We start from the raw sequence: 17,099 nt of genomic DNA on the forward strand, positions 1-17,099 counted from the left end.
CAGTAGTTGTGGTGCACGGGCTTAGTTGCTCTGTGGCATGTGGGATCTTCCCGGATCAGGGCTTGAACCCGTGTCCCCTGCATTGGCAGGCGGATTCTTAACCACTGCGCCACCAGGGAAGTCCCTGAAAGCAGTCTTATGTTATTTTTCTGCTAAGCTGTTTAAGAAAGATTGGGCTGAACTGAACTTTCTAGAAATCATATTGATAATTACTAGTGATGGCAGTTTTATATTTTCACATACAGGATGAAGAAGCAAGGGAGTTATTTCAGTAATTTCTACTGATTTTGGCTTTCGGGAAATAGCATAATCAACCTGTTTTAGTATAGGATAACTGAATTAGTAGTCATTTTAAGCTGATACCTGTAGAGTGTTTTTTTTTAGTATATGAACTATTCTCCAGAATATTGTTCATAATAATGAACAATTAGAAACACCCTATTAAGTAAATGTAAATGATGACCAAAAGTTTGTGTTTTTTTAAGTTTTATTGAGATAAAATTCACATACCATATAATTCACCTACTTAAGTGTATAATCCAGTGTTTTTTAGTATGTATGTTCAAAGAGTTATGCAGTCATCACCACAGCCAATTTTGAGAACATTTTCATCACCCCAAAAAGAAATCTGTGCTCATTAGAGGTCACTTCTAATTTCCCCCAACTTTAGCAGCCCTAAGCAACCACTCATCTACTTCCCATTGCTATAGATTTATCTGTTCTGGACATTTCATATAAATGGAATCATATAATATGTGATCTTCTGTGATTGGTTCTTTCACTTAGCATAATGTTTTCAAGGTTTGTACATGTTGTAGCATCTTTTTAATGACTGAGTAATATTCCATTCTATGGATAGACCACAGTTTGTCTATCCATTCATCAATTGATGAACATTTAGGTTGTTTACACTTTTGGGATGTTATGAATAGTACTGGTATAAACATTTGTATACAGATTTTTATGTGGACATATATTTTCATTTCTTCTTGTCTGTATACCTAGGAGTCTAACTGCTGGGCCATATGGTAACACTATGTTTAACAGTTTCGAGGAACTGCCACATTGTTTTCCAAAGTGGTTGCACCATTTTACGTTCCCACTAGCAGTGTATTAGGGTTCCAATTTCTTCACATCCTCTCTCACACTTATTATTATCTGTCTTTTTTATTATAGTCATCCTAGTGGGTGTGAAGTGGTATCTCATTGTGGTTTGAATTTCCTTTCTCTCATGACTAATGATGTTGAACGTATTTTCATGTGCTTATTGGCTATTTGTATATTTCCTTTGGAGAAATGTCTTCAGATAGAGTTTTTTTAAAAACACTTATTGCCAAATTTTACTTTGAATAATATACTTGAAACCAAAATATGAATTACGTTATAGTTAGAGTATTAATTGTCACTTACCCTCTTTAGAGTATATTGAAAATTTGAACATGGACATAATGGGAATCATTAATGGGAATCATTGGCCTTTAAGGGTTACTCTTTTTAATGAAATTTGACTTGGTCTGTTTTTTTCTTTTCTAGTGCTTCGTTGGAATTTGGAAATTTAGATGAAAGTTCTTTGGTTCAAACAAATGGGAGTGATCTCAGTGCAGAAGACAGAGAGCTCCTGAAAGCTTATCATCATAGTTTTGATGATGAAAAAGTAGACTTGGATTTGATCATGCATCTTCTATACAATATCTGCCATAGTTGTGATCCTGGTAAATAAGTATTGTCTAAAAGAAATGAAGCAAAAATATATTCTTTGACTTAAATTTAGTATTTTGTGTGTGTATAAATTTTTATACAATTTTATTGATAATAATGCACAAATAATCTCTTGTGTCATCTTATAAGTATTAGAGTTTATCAGTACTTGAAAACACATGATGTAGTTCATTATAGTTAGTTGTTTTGATTGATTCTGGTTTTACAAAGAGATTTAATGTTTAAAAAAAGTCATTCTTCTTCAAGGTGCAATATTGATTTTCCTGCCTGGATATGATGAAATTGTTGGTCTGAGGGATCGCATCCTGTTTGATGACAGGCGGTTCGCTGACAATAATCATAGGTAAAAGCTAAAGCTTTATATTTATTGCATTAAATAACAGTTAGGTACCACAATATATTTTCTCTTAATTGTCAACAGATACCAAGTCTTTATGCTTCATTCAAATATGCAAACGTCCGATCAAAAGAAGGTATTAAAAAACCCACCTGCAGGTGTTCGAAAAATAGTAAGCTTCATAAAATCTTCTTTTTTCCATTTTATTAGTCATTGGTTTTGCTTTCATATTAACGATAACATAATATCCTATTGCAGATCCTTTCCACCAATATTGCTGAAACCAGCATCACAGTCAATGACGTTGTCTTTGTTATTGATTCTGGTAAAGTGAAAGAGGTATGTATGGATAAGTTGTATTTTTACCTAAATGACGAAGGTTAAGTTCCATAACAATAAATGCTTTTATAAGCAGAATTCATTTTAATGGGAAAATTTCTGGTTCTAGGATGAATTTAACATAGTAAATGTTGGTTTCACTAAAGTAAATATTCTACCTTAAACAATTCAGTTTGTAGGATCTGTCTTGTTATTTTAGCAAATTATACAAAAAATTTAGCCTCTGCTCACTAAATATTAGGAATAAAATAAAGGATTTGGCTAGTTACAGTGAAAATTTTGTCAATGTGGGAATTTGATTACAAATTTTTATGTTTTCTTTCTACTCATGGGCATGGACCGTGTCCCTCTTGTTCATTGTTATATCTCCAGTGCTCCACATATAGTAGGTATTCAAAAGATACTTAGTTAAAGAGAACCGTGCTGATAGAAATAAAACAAACATAAAACCAGGCTTCAGCAAATGATGGCTAGCAGTAAAATTGGGTCCATCACCTGCTTTCGTAAAAATAAATTTTGTTGGAATACTGCCATGTCTACTTTTTACCCATTGTCTGTGGCTGATTTCATACTCCAGTGGCAGATTTGAGTAGTTGCAACAGACCCCCTCTGCAAAGGCTAAAATATTTACTGCCAACTCCTGATATAAATAAAAGGCAGCATTTATTTCCTTTTAGTGTTGGAATGCCCAGCAATTCTCAGCACCCTTAATTTTGGTCGATCCTTTCACTGAAATAATTGAAAGTGATAGAGGTAGTTGATTTTTCAAGGAGAGCAATGCTATCCATGTTGGGAAAGCAAATTATGTCTGTTCTAGTGGATATAAATGATAATTTTTAATGTGAAAAAATTAATTACCTTTAGGTGTTATTTATCAAGTAAACTGTGATGGTAGTGCCAAAAGTTATTTTATATACAAAATTGTTAAATGTAACATTTTATTAAAAACAAAATAAGCAGCATCTTTTCTAAAAATCCCATAATTAAACAATTATGAGAACACATTTGTATTTGCTCTATGTAGTTATTTTATGAAAAGGAAAGTGTAAAGTCACTGAATGATTGATGTATATATTCTAGCAATGAATTCGTTTAAAATATTTCTCTACGTAAGTTTCCACTTTAGAAGTGAAAGTATGGGGATAGTAATGGTTCTTTTTTACTTTCTCTTTTGTAACATTCTGCTTAGGCTAACTGCATTAGTAGTTCAGCAGGAGGTAAAATGGAAGGGGTTAAAAATTATTCAGTTGGGAATAGGATTACTTTAGTGATTATTGTTATTCTTCCAATCAGCTTCCTGGAAAGTATTTCAGAAAACGTCTTTCCCTGGTCACTCCTATTACCCACAATGATGTAAATCTGATAGAAAATGACCTCAAGGAATAGATCAGTTCTCTCCAATCTTGATGCCTTATGAGAACTGACTGCCATTATCCAAGTGTAGCAGAGAAAAACAGATAGCTTAGCAAGGCACAGAATGAGGAAGTTTTACAGCTCTTCTAAGTTTAGTTTTCATTCTTTTTCCTTAGAATGTTTGTGACCAGAAATCTGGATTTTTTTTTTTTTAAATCAGTACCCTGTTCTAATTAATCAAAAGGGACTTTGAATTAAACTTGATGTGCTAAAATATATTCATAATGTTTTCTGCTATTTCTTCTTAAGTACCTTTTATGTATTAACATGAAGGTGATTTTAATATTACAGAAATCCTTTGATGCACTGAATTTTGTTACAATGTTAAAAATGGTGTGGATTTCCAAAGCTAGTGCCATACAGCGAAAAGGCAGGTAATGTATATTTAATGGACATTGATTCAATTGCCTATAAAATGGAAACATTTTCATATGTATTACATATTTAATGTATATTCTACTTTCTATAAAATGTTAAAACTTTCATGTTAGTCTTAATTTTTATATTATTTTTGCAAAGCAGACCATTTTAATACTTATTTTAAAAGTCAAATTTAGGTTATGTTAAAAATAAAAATTTTTGTCTAGTATGATCTACGCTTAGAAGACATAAGAAACTTAAAGAACAAAAATAAAAGCAGTGTAAGATGTAGGACTAATTTCTGTACAATACAAAAAAAGCTCCATGAAAATCAATTAAATAAAGACCACTACATTAACCTCACATATACCACATATATCTCATATATACCTAAAGAAATGCAAATTAATGAGGTACTATTTTTTACTTATCAGAATGGCATCAATGAAAATTTTTAACAACACACATAACAAGAGTTGACAAAAGCATGGGCCAATAGGCTTTCACAGTTTGCTGATGGGAGTGTATATTGATGTGACTTCTTCAGAGGATGATTTGAAACTGTTTATCCAGATCTCCCCTTTAGCAGTGGATTCCACTTCTCATAATTTATCCTGAGTATACTTGCACATGTGTGCCAAGATGTATGTTTACGAATGTTTTTTGCAGTAGTAGTAGTAGTGAAAAGTATTTGTAGTAGTGAAAAGTCTAGGAACACTGTAGTATCCATAAGTAGTGAAGTGATTAAGCAAATTATATTATTGCCACACAATGTCATACTAAGTAACTGTTAAAAGGAAATATATAGATGTATGTGTTTTATATGGAATGAGTTTTCAGAAACTCATATTAATTGAAAAAAGTAAGGTATAAAACATGTATCTAGTATTTTCTTGTTCTAAAAAATATCTATGCATATGTATGTTTGCATGTATATTTAGACACACATATGTTGTCAAGGCTGAGATAAACATTACAAAACAATGATTGTTGACTCTGAGAAGGAGGATTTGTGGGGCTCTTGGAGGAAGGAGACAATTTTTTGTATTTTTTGTATTTTGGTTATTTACTTTAGCACATACTTGCATTACTTTTTCATTTTTAAAAAGGCAAGATTAAAAAGGGTCGTATTTTTCAGTAATTATTTGACTGATTTTTCTTGCATTTTAACTAACAAGAAAACATCAGATACTGACTTTAAGAGTGCTGCCTACTGAAGACGGTGGATACATTGATTTCTGTACTTTATAACTTCATACAATGCTCTTTGTTGTTGTTATTGGTTGTTGTTATTGTGTCAGTTGTCTTCTTATGACAAGTGTGGCTTGGCACATTGAGCTGGACTTACACCATGTTAATAGTATATTATCAGGGATAAAAATCAGAAATTATAGAAATTTTCTTTGTCATCTTTTTCAACAGATGTTTTTTGGCAGCCTTCACTGTGCAAGTGTTAGGGATGCAATGATGAATAAACTATGGTCTGATGGGTGAAGTTTGAGATGGGGAAATGTTGCAGTCCATCTTGGAATCCAATAAATTAAGCAATTTTAATACTATGTGATCTGCACTGTAACTGGATAATGCTTCTAGAGGAGTTAAGATAGAATCTGAGACAAATATGATTAAATAGGTAATTTGGGAAGGCATTTCTGGCAGAGGGAAAACATTCACAGAGGCCTAAAGGCAAGAGTGACAAAGAAAGTTGTTTGGATGGAGTTTAGTTTAGAGGAGAATAATGAAAAATGAGTGGAAAGAGGTAAGTTGCAGACTGGTCCTTTAGGACCATTTTGTATTTTCTCTCTCTTCTTTTTCTTCTTAATAACATGGTTATAGTATTCTTTCGCCTTTTTGAGGAATGAATAGGTAGAGACAAAAATGATGGTAGGAGGACCCCAGTAGGAGACTCTTTTCATTAATCCTGTCAATTACAATAAGGGAGAGATGAGAGTAGCCTGAATTATTATAGTGGTGGTTGAAATAAAGAGAAATATAGGCATACCTCCCCTTACTGCACTTCTCAGGTACTGAATTTTTTACAAATTGAAGGTTTATGGCAATCTTGTGCACCCCGTGTTCAACAAGTCTATCAGCACTATTTTTCCAACAGCATGGCTCATTTCTTGTCTCTGTGTCACATTTTGGTAATTCTTGAAATATTTCAAACTTTTTCATTATTATTATATTTGTTATGGTGATCTCTGATCAGTGGTCTTTGATGTTATTATTGTAATTGTTTTGGGGTACCACGAACTGTGCTCGTATAAGAAGACAAACTTAATCCATAAATATTGTGTGTGTTCTGACTGCTCCACCAATCAGCCATTCCCCATCTCTCTCCTTCTTCTTGGGCTTCCCTATTCCCTGAGACACAGTACTGAAATTAGGCCAATTAACAACCCTACAACGGCACCTAAGTGTTCAAGTAAAAGGAAGAGTCGCACTTCTCTCACTTTAAATCAAAAGCTAGAAGTGAATAAGCTTAGTGAGGAGGGGATGTCAAAAGGTAAGACAGGCTGAAAGCTAGTCCTCTTAGCACCAGTTAGCCACGTTGTGAATGTGGAGGAAAAGTTCTTGAATGAAATAAAAAGTGCTACTCCATTGAACACATGAATGATAAGAAATCGAAACAGCCTTATTGCTGATGTGGAGAAAGTTTCAGTGGTCTGGAAAGAAGATCACAACATTCCCTCAAGCCAAAGCCTAATCCAGAGCAAGGTTCTAACTCTCTTCAATTCTGTGAAGGCTAAGAGAGGTGAGGAAGCTGCAGAAGAAAAGTTTGAAGCTAGCAGAAGTTGTTCCATGGGGTTTAAGGACAGAAGCCAACTCCATAACATAAAAGTGGAGGTGAAGTAGCAAGTGCTGATGTAGAAGCTGCAGCAAGTTATCCTGAAGATTTAGCTAAGGTAATGAGGGTGGCTACACTAAACAGATTTTCCTTGGAAAACAGCCATTTCTTGGAAGAAAATGCCACCTAGGGCAGGCTGACTCTCTTGTTAGGGGCTAATGCAAGTGGTGACTTGAAGTTGAAGCCAATGCTCACTGACCATTTTAAAAGTCCTAAGGTCCTTAAGAATTATGTTAAATTTACTCTGCCTATGCTTTATAAATGGAACAACAAAGCCTGGATGACAGCACATTTGTTTACAACATGGTTTACTGACTATTTTAAGCCCACTGTTGAGGCCTGCTGCTCAGAAAAAGTGACTCCTTTCAAAATACTACTGCTCATTGACAATGCACCTGGTCACCCAAGAACTCTCATGGAGATGCGCAACGAGATTAATATTGTTTTCTTGCCTGCTAACACAACATTCATTCTTCAGCCCATAGATCAAAGAGTAACTTCAGCTTTCAAGTCTTATTCGTTAAGAAATACATTTTGTAAGGTTATAATTGCCATAAATAGTGATTCCTCTGATGGATCTGGGCAAAGTAAATTGAAAACCTTCTAGAAAGGATTCACCACTCTAGATGCCATTAGGAACATTTGTGATTCATGGGGAGACGTCAAAATATCAACATTAACAGGAGTTTGGAAGAAGTTGACTCCAACCCTCATGGATAACTTTGAGGGAGGAAGTAACTGCAGATGTGGTGGAAATAGCAGGAGAACTAGAATTAGAAGCAGAGCCTGAAGATGTGACTAAATTGCTGCAATCACATGATGAAACTTTAACAGATGAGGAGTTGCTTTTTATGGATGAGCAAAGAAAGTGGTTTCTTCAGATAGAATCTACTCCTGGTCAAGATGCTGTAAAGATTGTTGAAATGACAACAAAGGATTATATTACATAAACTTAGTTGATAAAGCAGCAGCAGGGTTTGAGAGAATTGACTCTGATTTTGAAAGAAGTTCTGTGGGTAAAATGCTATCCATCCAACAGCATGGCATGCTTCAGGGAAATAGTTTATGAAAGGAAGAGGCCGTTGATGTGGTAAACTTCATTATTGTCTTATTTTAACAAATTGCCACAGCCTGCAGCCTTCAGCTGGTCAGTCAGCAGCCATCAACACTGAGGCATGACTCTCCCCCAGCAAAGAGGCTGTGACTTTGAAGTCTCAAATGATGGCTAGCGTTTTTTAATAATAAAGTATTTTTTAAATTAAGGTATGCACATTGTTTATTTAGACATAATTCTATTGCACGCTTAATGTACTACAGTATAGTGTAAACATAACTTTTCTGTGTACTAGGAAACCAAAACATTCTTGTGATTCACTTTATTGCAATGTTTGCTTTATTGCCATGGTCTGGAACTGAACCTGAAATATCTCTGAGGTGTGCCTGTAAGTAACTAATTCAAGAGATATTCAGGAGAGTAATATTGGTGATTGTATGTCCAGGGGGTGGGGGGTAAGGAATAGAGTGGAATGAAGGATGTCTTACAGGTTTCTACGAAAATTTTGTGGATGGTGGTGCTATTATTGGGGAAAATGTGAAGCGTGGTTATGTGGGGAGAATTAATTTTTGGTTGTGTTGTTTGAGCTGACTGTGGAAAATCCAAGTGGAGCTAAGAGCCTTCTGAAATACAGGTCTAGAATTAGGATAAGAAGACCTAGATGGATGGAATTTGAAGTTAGGAGGATTATTAATATCACTTGAGAGAGAGCAGAATAAGGAGAGCAGAGGGCTAAGGTCTGACCTCAGAGGAACATCAACATTTAAGGACTGGGAAGGGTAGAAATCTTTCAGAGGAGGCTGGATAGGTGGGAAAGCTAATGGGTATGTAGTGAGGGAAATATTTGTTGAAGGAAGGAATGGTCCAACAATGTCAGATTTTCTAACTTGTATCACACTGTGTTATAGTTAGGTTTGTCTCTTTGGATTATGAGCTTTGTGAGGATACGTAGGGATATTTCTGTGTCTCTGTCACTTGGCATATTCAGCCTTGCTATTAGCTGATACAGGGACTTTGGATGAAATTAAAAGTGCTTTTCCTCAAGATGTATTTCTAGTGCTTTCCAGAAAATTATGCAAGTCTCTATGACCGTAGGGTAAATGACACTCCCTTAGAGTTGTGTAATGCATAACTTCCACAACTCTGTGTTTAGTGGGCCTAAACACAGTGCTTAGTATCAGCTCTGTAAAATTGATTAAATTTAAATTACCATATATTTATTCATGCCTTATTTTTTACTCAATTTTATTTTTGTGTGTGTGTGTATATATATATATATATATATATATATATGTATATATATATATATATATATATAGTATGTAAATTTTTACCATTGTCTTAGAAGTATTACTTGTCAGGTAGTATTACTTGTCATTCATGAATCTCACTTTATAAATGAAATAATTGAGTCCCACAAATGTGAAGTACCTTTTCAAAGGTTAGGGGATCAGTATCAGAGTAGAGATTCAGACTCAGATGTCCTGATACTGGTTCGTTGTTCTGTCTCCTAAATCATATTGCTTTTACAGTTTCCTTATTATAGTCTTTATTCCTTGTTTGAACCTAAATTTTGTGTTTTAATTTTAAGGGCAGGGCGATGCAGACCTGGAATTTGTTTCCGGCTGTTCAGTAGACTTCGATTCCAGAATATGTTGGAATTTCAGACTCCAGAACTTTTGAGAATGCCATTACAGGTGGAAATTTACTTAACTCTATCTAAAAGGCTATTCTTTGTGGGTGAGGGAGGAGAGGGACCATTTCAACTTATACTGACTGGGCTTTTAAAAAATCAATTTATAAAATAAAATTATATATATTATGGAGGGTGGTTATATATAACTAATATTTTTTTCTGTATAAGAAAATTTAACTCAAAAGCCTCCAAAATTTAAAAGAATTACTTGAGTGCATTTGAATTTTAGTATGGTTTATAGATATATTGTTTTTTTAATATAACATTCTAGGAGTCTGTCAACCACATGAGTGTTCACCTTTTAAATTCTCAATGAGAAGTAGAAAACAAATCATTTAAAGTACAAAAGATAATACCAAAATCTCAAGATGCTGAGCTTACCTTGGTAGTTTTGGAATTGAGTTCACTGAGATTTCCTGGCCTGTATGAATTGTTTTCCTTTTGGTTTTCTGACTTCATGGAACAGCCAAACACTATGTACTTTCTAGGGAAAACTATCAGAAGTGCATTAATTTGATTCTCTGGTGTGCTGAGCTAGATGCTGGCTTCCAAACCTTAAAGAGACACTGGGTCATGTTTTGGGCATCCAGGTACCTGGATGACTTCCCACTTCTCCATGCCTGTGTGCCATTTTCTGTTCTTCTTAGGATAAAATGCAAAGTTCTTAACAGAAGCCTAAATTATCTCTCCTGCTTGTGTTTCCAGTTTTAATTTTTTAATTCTTGCCTTTCCTCTTCTCTCTGCTCATACCAGTAGTTTCAATTTCTGAAGCACATTTTGTTTCCTTCTATCTTAGGGCCTTCATATGTGCTATCCCCTCTCCATTGAAACTGCCCCCTTATTCCTTTTCTGTTTAACTCCTAATTAATCCGTACATCTTAATTTAAGTGTCATTTCCTCAGAGAAATTGTCTTTGACTTCCCATGGCTGCCTCCTCCTACTCTTTCTTGAACTTGTGTTTACGTCTTTAGTTCCCTGTATCCTTCATAGCACTTATCCCAGTTGTAATTAAGTAGTTAATTATATAATTATTCTGTTTTTCACACACAGTGAAAATCCATGGGGGCAGTGTCTGCCTATCCTCTTCTTTTTCTCCAACTTGATACGTGGTGCCTGGCACCTAGCAAGCACTTAAATATTTGTTGAATAGATAAAAGATTCTAGAATGTAATATAAAGGGAAAAAAAAGATTTTTGGACAGTGACTGTTATTGTTATATATAAGAACTGTGTGAGGAGACATTGCCCGCAGTTGATGGAGGATGGTTATTAAAATTCTCACACTAAAGTATGAGCCCATCTTTCATAGAAAGACATTGTTCCCTCTGCTGTTCATTTTAATCAGAGACTCTACTAGTCTGTGTTGGGAAACTATAGTTCCCAGGATTTTTTAAAAAGTAAATATCAATTATAAGTGTCAGTATTTCAAAATTATTTGCTGTTCTTATTTACAGGAACTTTGTTTACATACCAAGCTCTTAGCCCCAGTTAATTGTCCTATTGCTGATTTCCTTATGAAAGCTCCTGAACCTCCACCAGCTTTAATTGTAAGAAATGCTGTGCACATGCTTAAGGTTGGTGTCTTAATAGTTTCATTTTACCTGAAATTTAAACCAATTGAGAAGATGTCTTAACTAATTTTGTACCTAAAAAAATTATCTTCATATTATGTATTTTGAATAATTCTCTCGTGGTAATTATAGTAACACAGTAGGTATAGATCATTTTTACGTAATATATTTGAAGCAAAATATATTTTTTATGAGGTACAGTAGCAAAAGAAAATTTATGTTCTTGTATCTTACTTATGGATTTTTAAGTATGTGGTTTCATTAAACAGTTTTTTATCATGTCAAGTTCTATTTTATATCCTTTTATTTAGACAATAGATGCAATGGATGCATGGGAAGATCTCACTGAACTTGGATATCATTTGGCTGACTTGCCAGTAGAACCACATCTTGGTAAAATGGTCCTGTGTGCTGTGGTGTTAAAGTGTCTGGACCCCATCCTTACAATTGCCTGCACACTAGCCTATCGAGATCCTTTTGTCCTGCCAACACAGGCCTCTCAAAAACGTGCAGCTATGCTTTGTAGGAAACGTTTCACTGCAGGGACTTTCAGTGACCACATGGCACTTCTCAGAGCATTCCAGGTACTATTATTGTCATTTTATTTTTGAAGTGTTGCTGGTTAAACACATTTCTAGGGTAAGTGTAACAAATTACAAAATAGATATGATTCTGTTAATTTTGTTTCATTATAAAGTCACATTCTATTAATTGCTCAGAAAATACCTTCCTAAACTGTTAATATGTTAAAATTATCATGTTTTTCTCTACTTTTTTCTTTCATTTTCTCAGTTTTCTCTTTGTAGAACTATGTATATGTATATATTTATTTTTATTTATACTTATATATATATTTCTTTTTTATAAACCCAAATTCCTTATCTTTAATCATATCTTGTTTAGGAATGCTCTAAAATTTTAGTTAAGAAACACTGTATATTATTCAAAGTATATAGAACAAAACTTAGAAGAAAACTATCTTGAATTTAATATCCATTTATTGATTTTTTAGAGTGCGTTCCTTTCTTGTGTGCTCAAGACACTATGTTAAGAATTTAATTTTATAAAGCAAAATCCAAAAATCACTTACAAATTTTAAGATAATAATAGTGAAAAATTGAGGAAAGTGATAAATGGGAAAGAAAAGATAAGGATAGTGTGAGCCTGAGTAAAGGAAATGATGTATAATTTAGAAATTCAGCTATGTGGGGGAAGAATATGTTATTTCTTGAAAAGGTAGACATGTTATTTATCCTTCAATTCTCTTGAATGTAGGCTGTATCTATATATTAAAAAATTGTGTTTTTGCAGAAAGTACTCTTTTCCAGGCATACAGGATTTTTCCAATACATACAGTTAAAAAAAAAATTCTAAGGTCTTTTGTGGGCATTATTGAATAGTGGTTGATGCATTGCTATTAATTTGGTCTATTAGATACCATATATTATAGTAGATCAGTTGAGTGATTATAACTGGGGGGAGATTTCGAGTAGAATTCCTACCTATTCTTTGTTTTTTCCCCAGCTCCTTCAAAAACAGAGAAGGTAAATTACTGCTTTTGTCTTTCAGTTATATTCCAAAGCAAGAGAACTCATTTTCAAAGAGAGCTCCATTATACTACATATAGGTGATTTCTAGGAATCCCACTTTCCATTCTCAGACAGATTAGGAGGGTGATATAAAGATTATTTTTAGAGGCCTGGAGTGGCAGGTTTCTTAGATATAAATGGTATTATGACGGCTTAATTGAAAATCTCCCATACTTCAGTGGAGGAAAGTTAGCAGGCACATTTGTAAAGGTAAATATTTTTACATAGCTAGGTATTTAGGTTACCTGATACTTTGTTTTCATTGGGATTTTATAAACTCAATTGCTTTCATAGCATTTGAGTATAAATTAAAAATGATAAATTCTATTTGGTCATAAAGTCTTAGATTTTATTTTAAAATTCTAAAAAATTAGATGTTATTGACATATAACATTCTATTAGTTTTAGGTGTACAACCTAATGACAGTATTTATATATATTGTGAAATGATCACCACAATAAGTCTAGTTAACATCCATCACCACACATAGTTAAAACATTTTTTCTTGTGATGAGAACTTTTAAAGTCTACTCTCTAGTCTGTTAACTAGAGTTGTGATGATTTCACAATACAGACGAATATTGAATCATTATGTTATGCACCTGAAACTAATGTTATATGTCAATTATGTCTCAGTAAAAATATTTATTAAACAAATTACTCTCAGGGACTTCCCTGGCGATCCAGTGGTTAAGACTTCACGCTTCCAATGCAGGGGGTGCAGGTGCAATCCCTCATTGGAGAACTAAGATCCTACGTGCCGCTCGGTGGAGCCAAAAAAAAAATATTTCTCTCAAATGAACTTTTTACAAAACAGAAGTAGAGTCACAGATGTAGAAAACAAACTCATGGTTACCAAGGGGGAAAGAGGGAGGGGAGGGATAAATTGGGAGATTGGGATTGACATATACACACTACTATATATAAAATAGATAACTAATAAGAACCTACTGTATAGCAGAGGGAACTCTACTCAGTACTCTGTAATGACCTATAGGGGAAAAGAATCTAAAAAAGTGGATATGTGTATATGTATAAGTGATTCATTTTGCTCTGCAGCAGTAACTAACACAACATTGTAAATCAACTGTACTCCAATAAAAATTAATTAAAAAAATAAATGTTGATGTTGAAAAATGAAAAAAAATTACTCTCTTAACAACTTTCCAGTATACAGTACAGTGTTTTAAACCATAGTCACCATACTATATATTACATCCCCAGGACTTATTTATTTTATAGCTCAAAGTTTGTACCTTTTGATCCCCTTCACTTATTTCATCCACCCTCCTCACTCCTCTAAGCCCCCGCCTCTTGCAACCATTAATCTGTTCTCTGTATCTATGAGTTTGTTTTTGTTTGTTTTTCATAGTCTTAGATTTTATAAAATAATTAGAAAAAGGAGAATTGACCTTGAGTGGTTATTGTAGTGATTTTCAGTTACTTTGCTTCCTAAGAAATGTATCTTGTTATGTAATTATATTTTTATAGGCATGGCAGAAAGCTCGAAGTGATGGGTGGGAGCGAGCCTTTTGTGAAAAGAATTTTCTTTCACAAGCTACTATGGAAATAATCATAGGCATGAGAACTCAGTTGCTTGGTCAACTTAGAGCATCAGGTAAAGTTTTCCTCCAAAGAACCTATTTAAACTACTGAGAGTTGCCTATACCTTATAGTATTTCTAGTGTTAACTAATGCCATCTTATATTATTTTTATGACATTATCATGTTGTATATCTTATGTTCATGAACTGCTTTGTAGACTTCTGCATGAGCTCAACTTTTGTTTGTTGATTAAAAAATGATATTGTAGAAGCTATAGTTGAGAAATATATGAATGCTTTTTGATACTGTTGGCAATGAGCAATTTATATTTGTTGGCAAAAATCAATTTAGAGATTGTACTTGTTATATTTTATCACTATTAATAAATATTTAGATCTATGAAAGAGAAATTACAAAAATTTAAGTAGATTGATATGAAAGCTGGCCTTTATATTTTTGGAACATAAAACAACTAGTAATCACTTGAAGGCACTTGATTTTTTTTTTAAAGAGAATGCCAGTTTTGCTATTTCATTTTAGAATTGCTCCTTTGAATTTCTTTTTGAGTGGCATAGTACATTGAGGAAACAGAAGAAAAGTACCTGAGCCTGGATTTATGGAATAGCTGAAGTGCCAAAGTAATATAAGGAATGAACCAGAGGATTTAGAGTTGTCTCAAATATGGGGAAATATGAAGGACTTTTGAAATTCAAGCAAGAATACTTTATATTTACTTGACTTCCCCTCCAGGATTAGTTTCTGTCACAACCAAGATGTTATTAATACCATTCAGCAGAATAGTTTTGGTTTTCAGCTATGATTTTAGTATGTTTCTGATAGCAGCTTATGAGAACTTTATTGCAAGAATATGTATTTGTTTCTGAAGTCCCTAACTCCTCAATGAATCTTCTGCTTACTTTAGCCTAAGCAAACTTAAACTTTCTTAGAACATTGACTCTATATTTTAAACTTTTCAGAGGAGATTTTATGAATTATTGTGGCATTTGAATCATTAAACTTGTATGGATTATACAATTTTTTGTTAAAAACCCAAATTTAAAAGTATATTTTGTGCAATAGAAAAAGTTGGTGTGGTTTCTTTCCTCTTTCTAGGTTTTGTGAGAGCACGAGGTGGTGGTGACATTCGAGATGTTAACACAAATTCTGAGAACTGGGCTGTCGTTAAAGCTGCATTGGTTGCAGGCATGTATCCTCATTTAGTCCATGTGGACAGAGAGAATGTAGTATTGACAGGGCCAAAGGAGAAAAAAGTACGGTTTCATCCCACTTCAGTTCTCAGTCAACCTCAATATAAAAAGGTAAAACTTTCTGAATGCTCTTAGGCCTTGAGGTGTAACTAATCTAATTTAGATATTTGAAGGTCAATAAAAAAATGCTCCCAATGCCAACCTGCTTTAAGAAATTAATTAGTTATGTATGTATAATTCAACATTGGAACAATATTTTGGTTGAGTTTTAAAGTTGGAAGAGGTAATGTGTTAAGTAATGAGGACTTTTGTACAAACTACATGAGCAATGACTTGCTTTAATTTTTGTTTGGGTACTAATATACAACATCTATTTTGCTGAGGGACTTCATACATTTTAAAAGTATTACCAGTAAATTAAGTGATAAATTTACTTAACATTTTAAAAATTTATTTTCCTAATAGATTCCTCCAGCTAATGGTCAAGCTGCAGCAATTCAGGCACTGCCCACAGATTGGCTTATTTATGATGAAATGACCAGAGCTCATAGAATAGCTAATATTAGATGTTGTTCAGCAGTGACACCTGTCACTGTATTGATATTTTGTGGACCAGCTAGGTTGGCAAGTAATGCTCTTCAGGAACCTTCATCTTTTCGAGGTAAATATATTATTGAAGGAAATACAAATCTATTTGAAATAAAATTTTTTCTTCTTATTAAACCAAACAAATTTTGAAATTATAAAAATTTATGTGGTAGTAGCTCCCTTTTGATGTATTAAGACTAATTAAAAATTACTAAAGTGTACCACTGTTCTTGAAATTGATTTCTAAGGTAACTTGATATTCATTTGTGCATTTTTGATTAATTTTGTTGATAGTCTGTTTTTTTCTTCCACTTGAATTTAAATGATAGTTTAACATAAAGAACAGGTAATTGTTTAACTACCAAATATAAAATAGATAGCTAGTGGGAAGCAGCCGCGTAGCACAGGGAAATCAGCTCCTTGCTTTGTGACCACCTAGAGGGGTGGATAGGAAGGGTGGGATGGAGACGCAAGATGGAGGGGATATGGGGATATATGTATACATATAGCTGATTCACTTTGTTATACAGCAGAAACTAACACAACAATGTAAAGCAATTATACTCCAATAAAGATGTTAAAAAGAAAAAAAAAAGTAATTGTTTAAAGGAAATGATACCCATAAAAAAAAAATCCCACTACCCTTATGCAAACCCTTTTTAATATTATACAATTTTTTCTGTATGTTTACATATTTTAGGTTATTTTACCCATACTGTTTATATTCTGCTATTTTCACTTCACAAAATATAAAAAACATTTTTAATATTTCATATTAATGGCTGGAAAATATTCTGTCACATTATAGTGACATAATGCATTTGAAATGTTT

At 33.5% G+C, this 17,099-nt stretch overlaps 1 protein-coding gene across 6 annotated transcripts in view; it reads left to right on the plus strand.

The window, feature by feature from the left end:
• YTHDC2 (YTH N6-methyladenosine RNA binding protein C2) overlaps window positions 1-17,099 on the plus strand; it is a 100,151-nt gene that overhangs the window by 50,005 nt on the left and 33,047 nt on the right. For 5 of the 6 annotated variants that reach the window (XM_061189524.1, XM_061189523.1, XM_061189522.1 and 2 more), the window contains 11 exons: window positions 1,534-1,712; window positions 1,966-2,062; window positions 2,141-2,228; window positions 2,315-2,395; window positions 4,100-4,182; window positions 9,662-9,767; window positions 11,220-11,339; window positions 11,648-11,920; window positions 14,418-14,544; window positions 15,585-15,790; window positions 16,145-16,340. In XM_061189524.1, coding sequence (XP_061045507.1) covers window positions 1,534-1,712; window positions 1,966-2,062; window positions 2,141-2,228; window positions 2,315-2,395; window positions 4,100-4,182; window positions 9,662-9,767; window positions 11,220-11,339; window positions 11,648-11,920; window positions 14,418-14,544; window positions 15,585-15,790; window positions 16,145-16,340 — 1,556 coding nt within the window. The remainder of the gene's footprint in view (window positions 1-1,533; window positions 1,713-1,965; window positions 2,063-2,140; window positions 2,229-2,314; window positions 2,396-4,099; window positions 4,183-9,661; window positions 9,768-11,219; window positions 11,340-11,647; window positions 11,921-14,417; window positions 14,545-15,584; window positions 15,791-16,144; window positions 16,341-17,099) is intronic. The other variant, XM_061189525.1, reaches the window with a different exon arrangement.

This window comes from Eubalaena glacialis, chromosome 4 (genome assembly GCF_028564815.1).
Source record: "Eubalaena glacialis isolate mEubGla1 chromosome 4, mEubGla1.1.hap2.+ XY, whole genome shotgun sequence".
NCBI lineage: Eukaryota > Metazoa > Chordata > Mammalia > Artiodactyla > Balaenidae > Eubalaena > Eubalaena glacialis.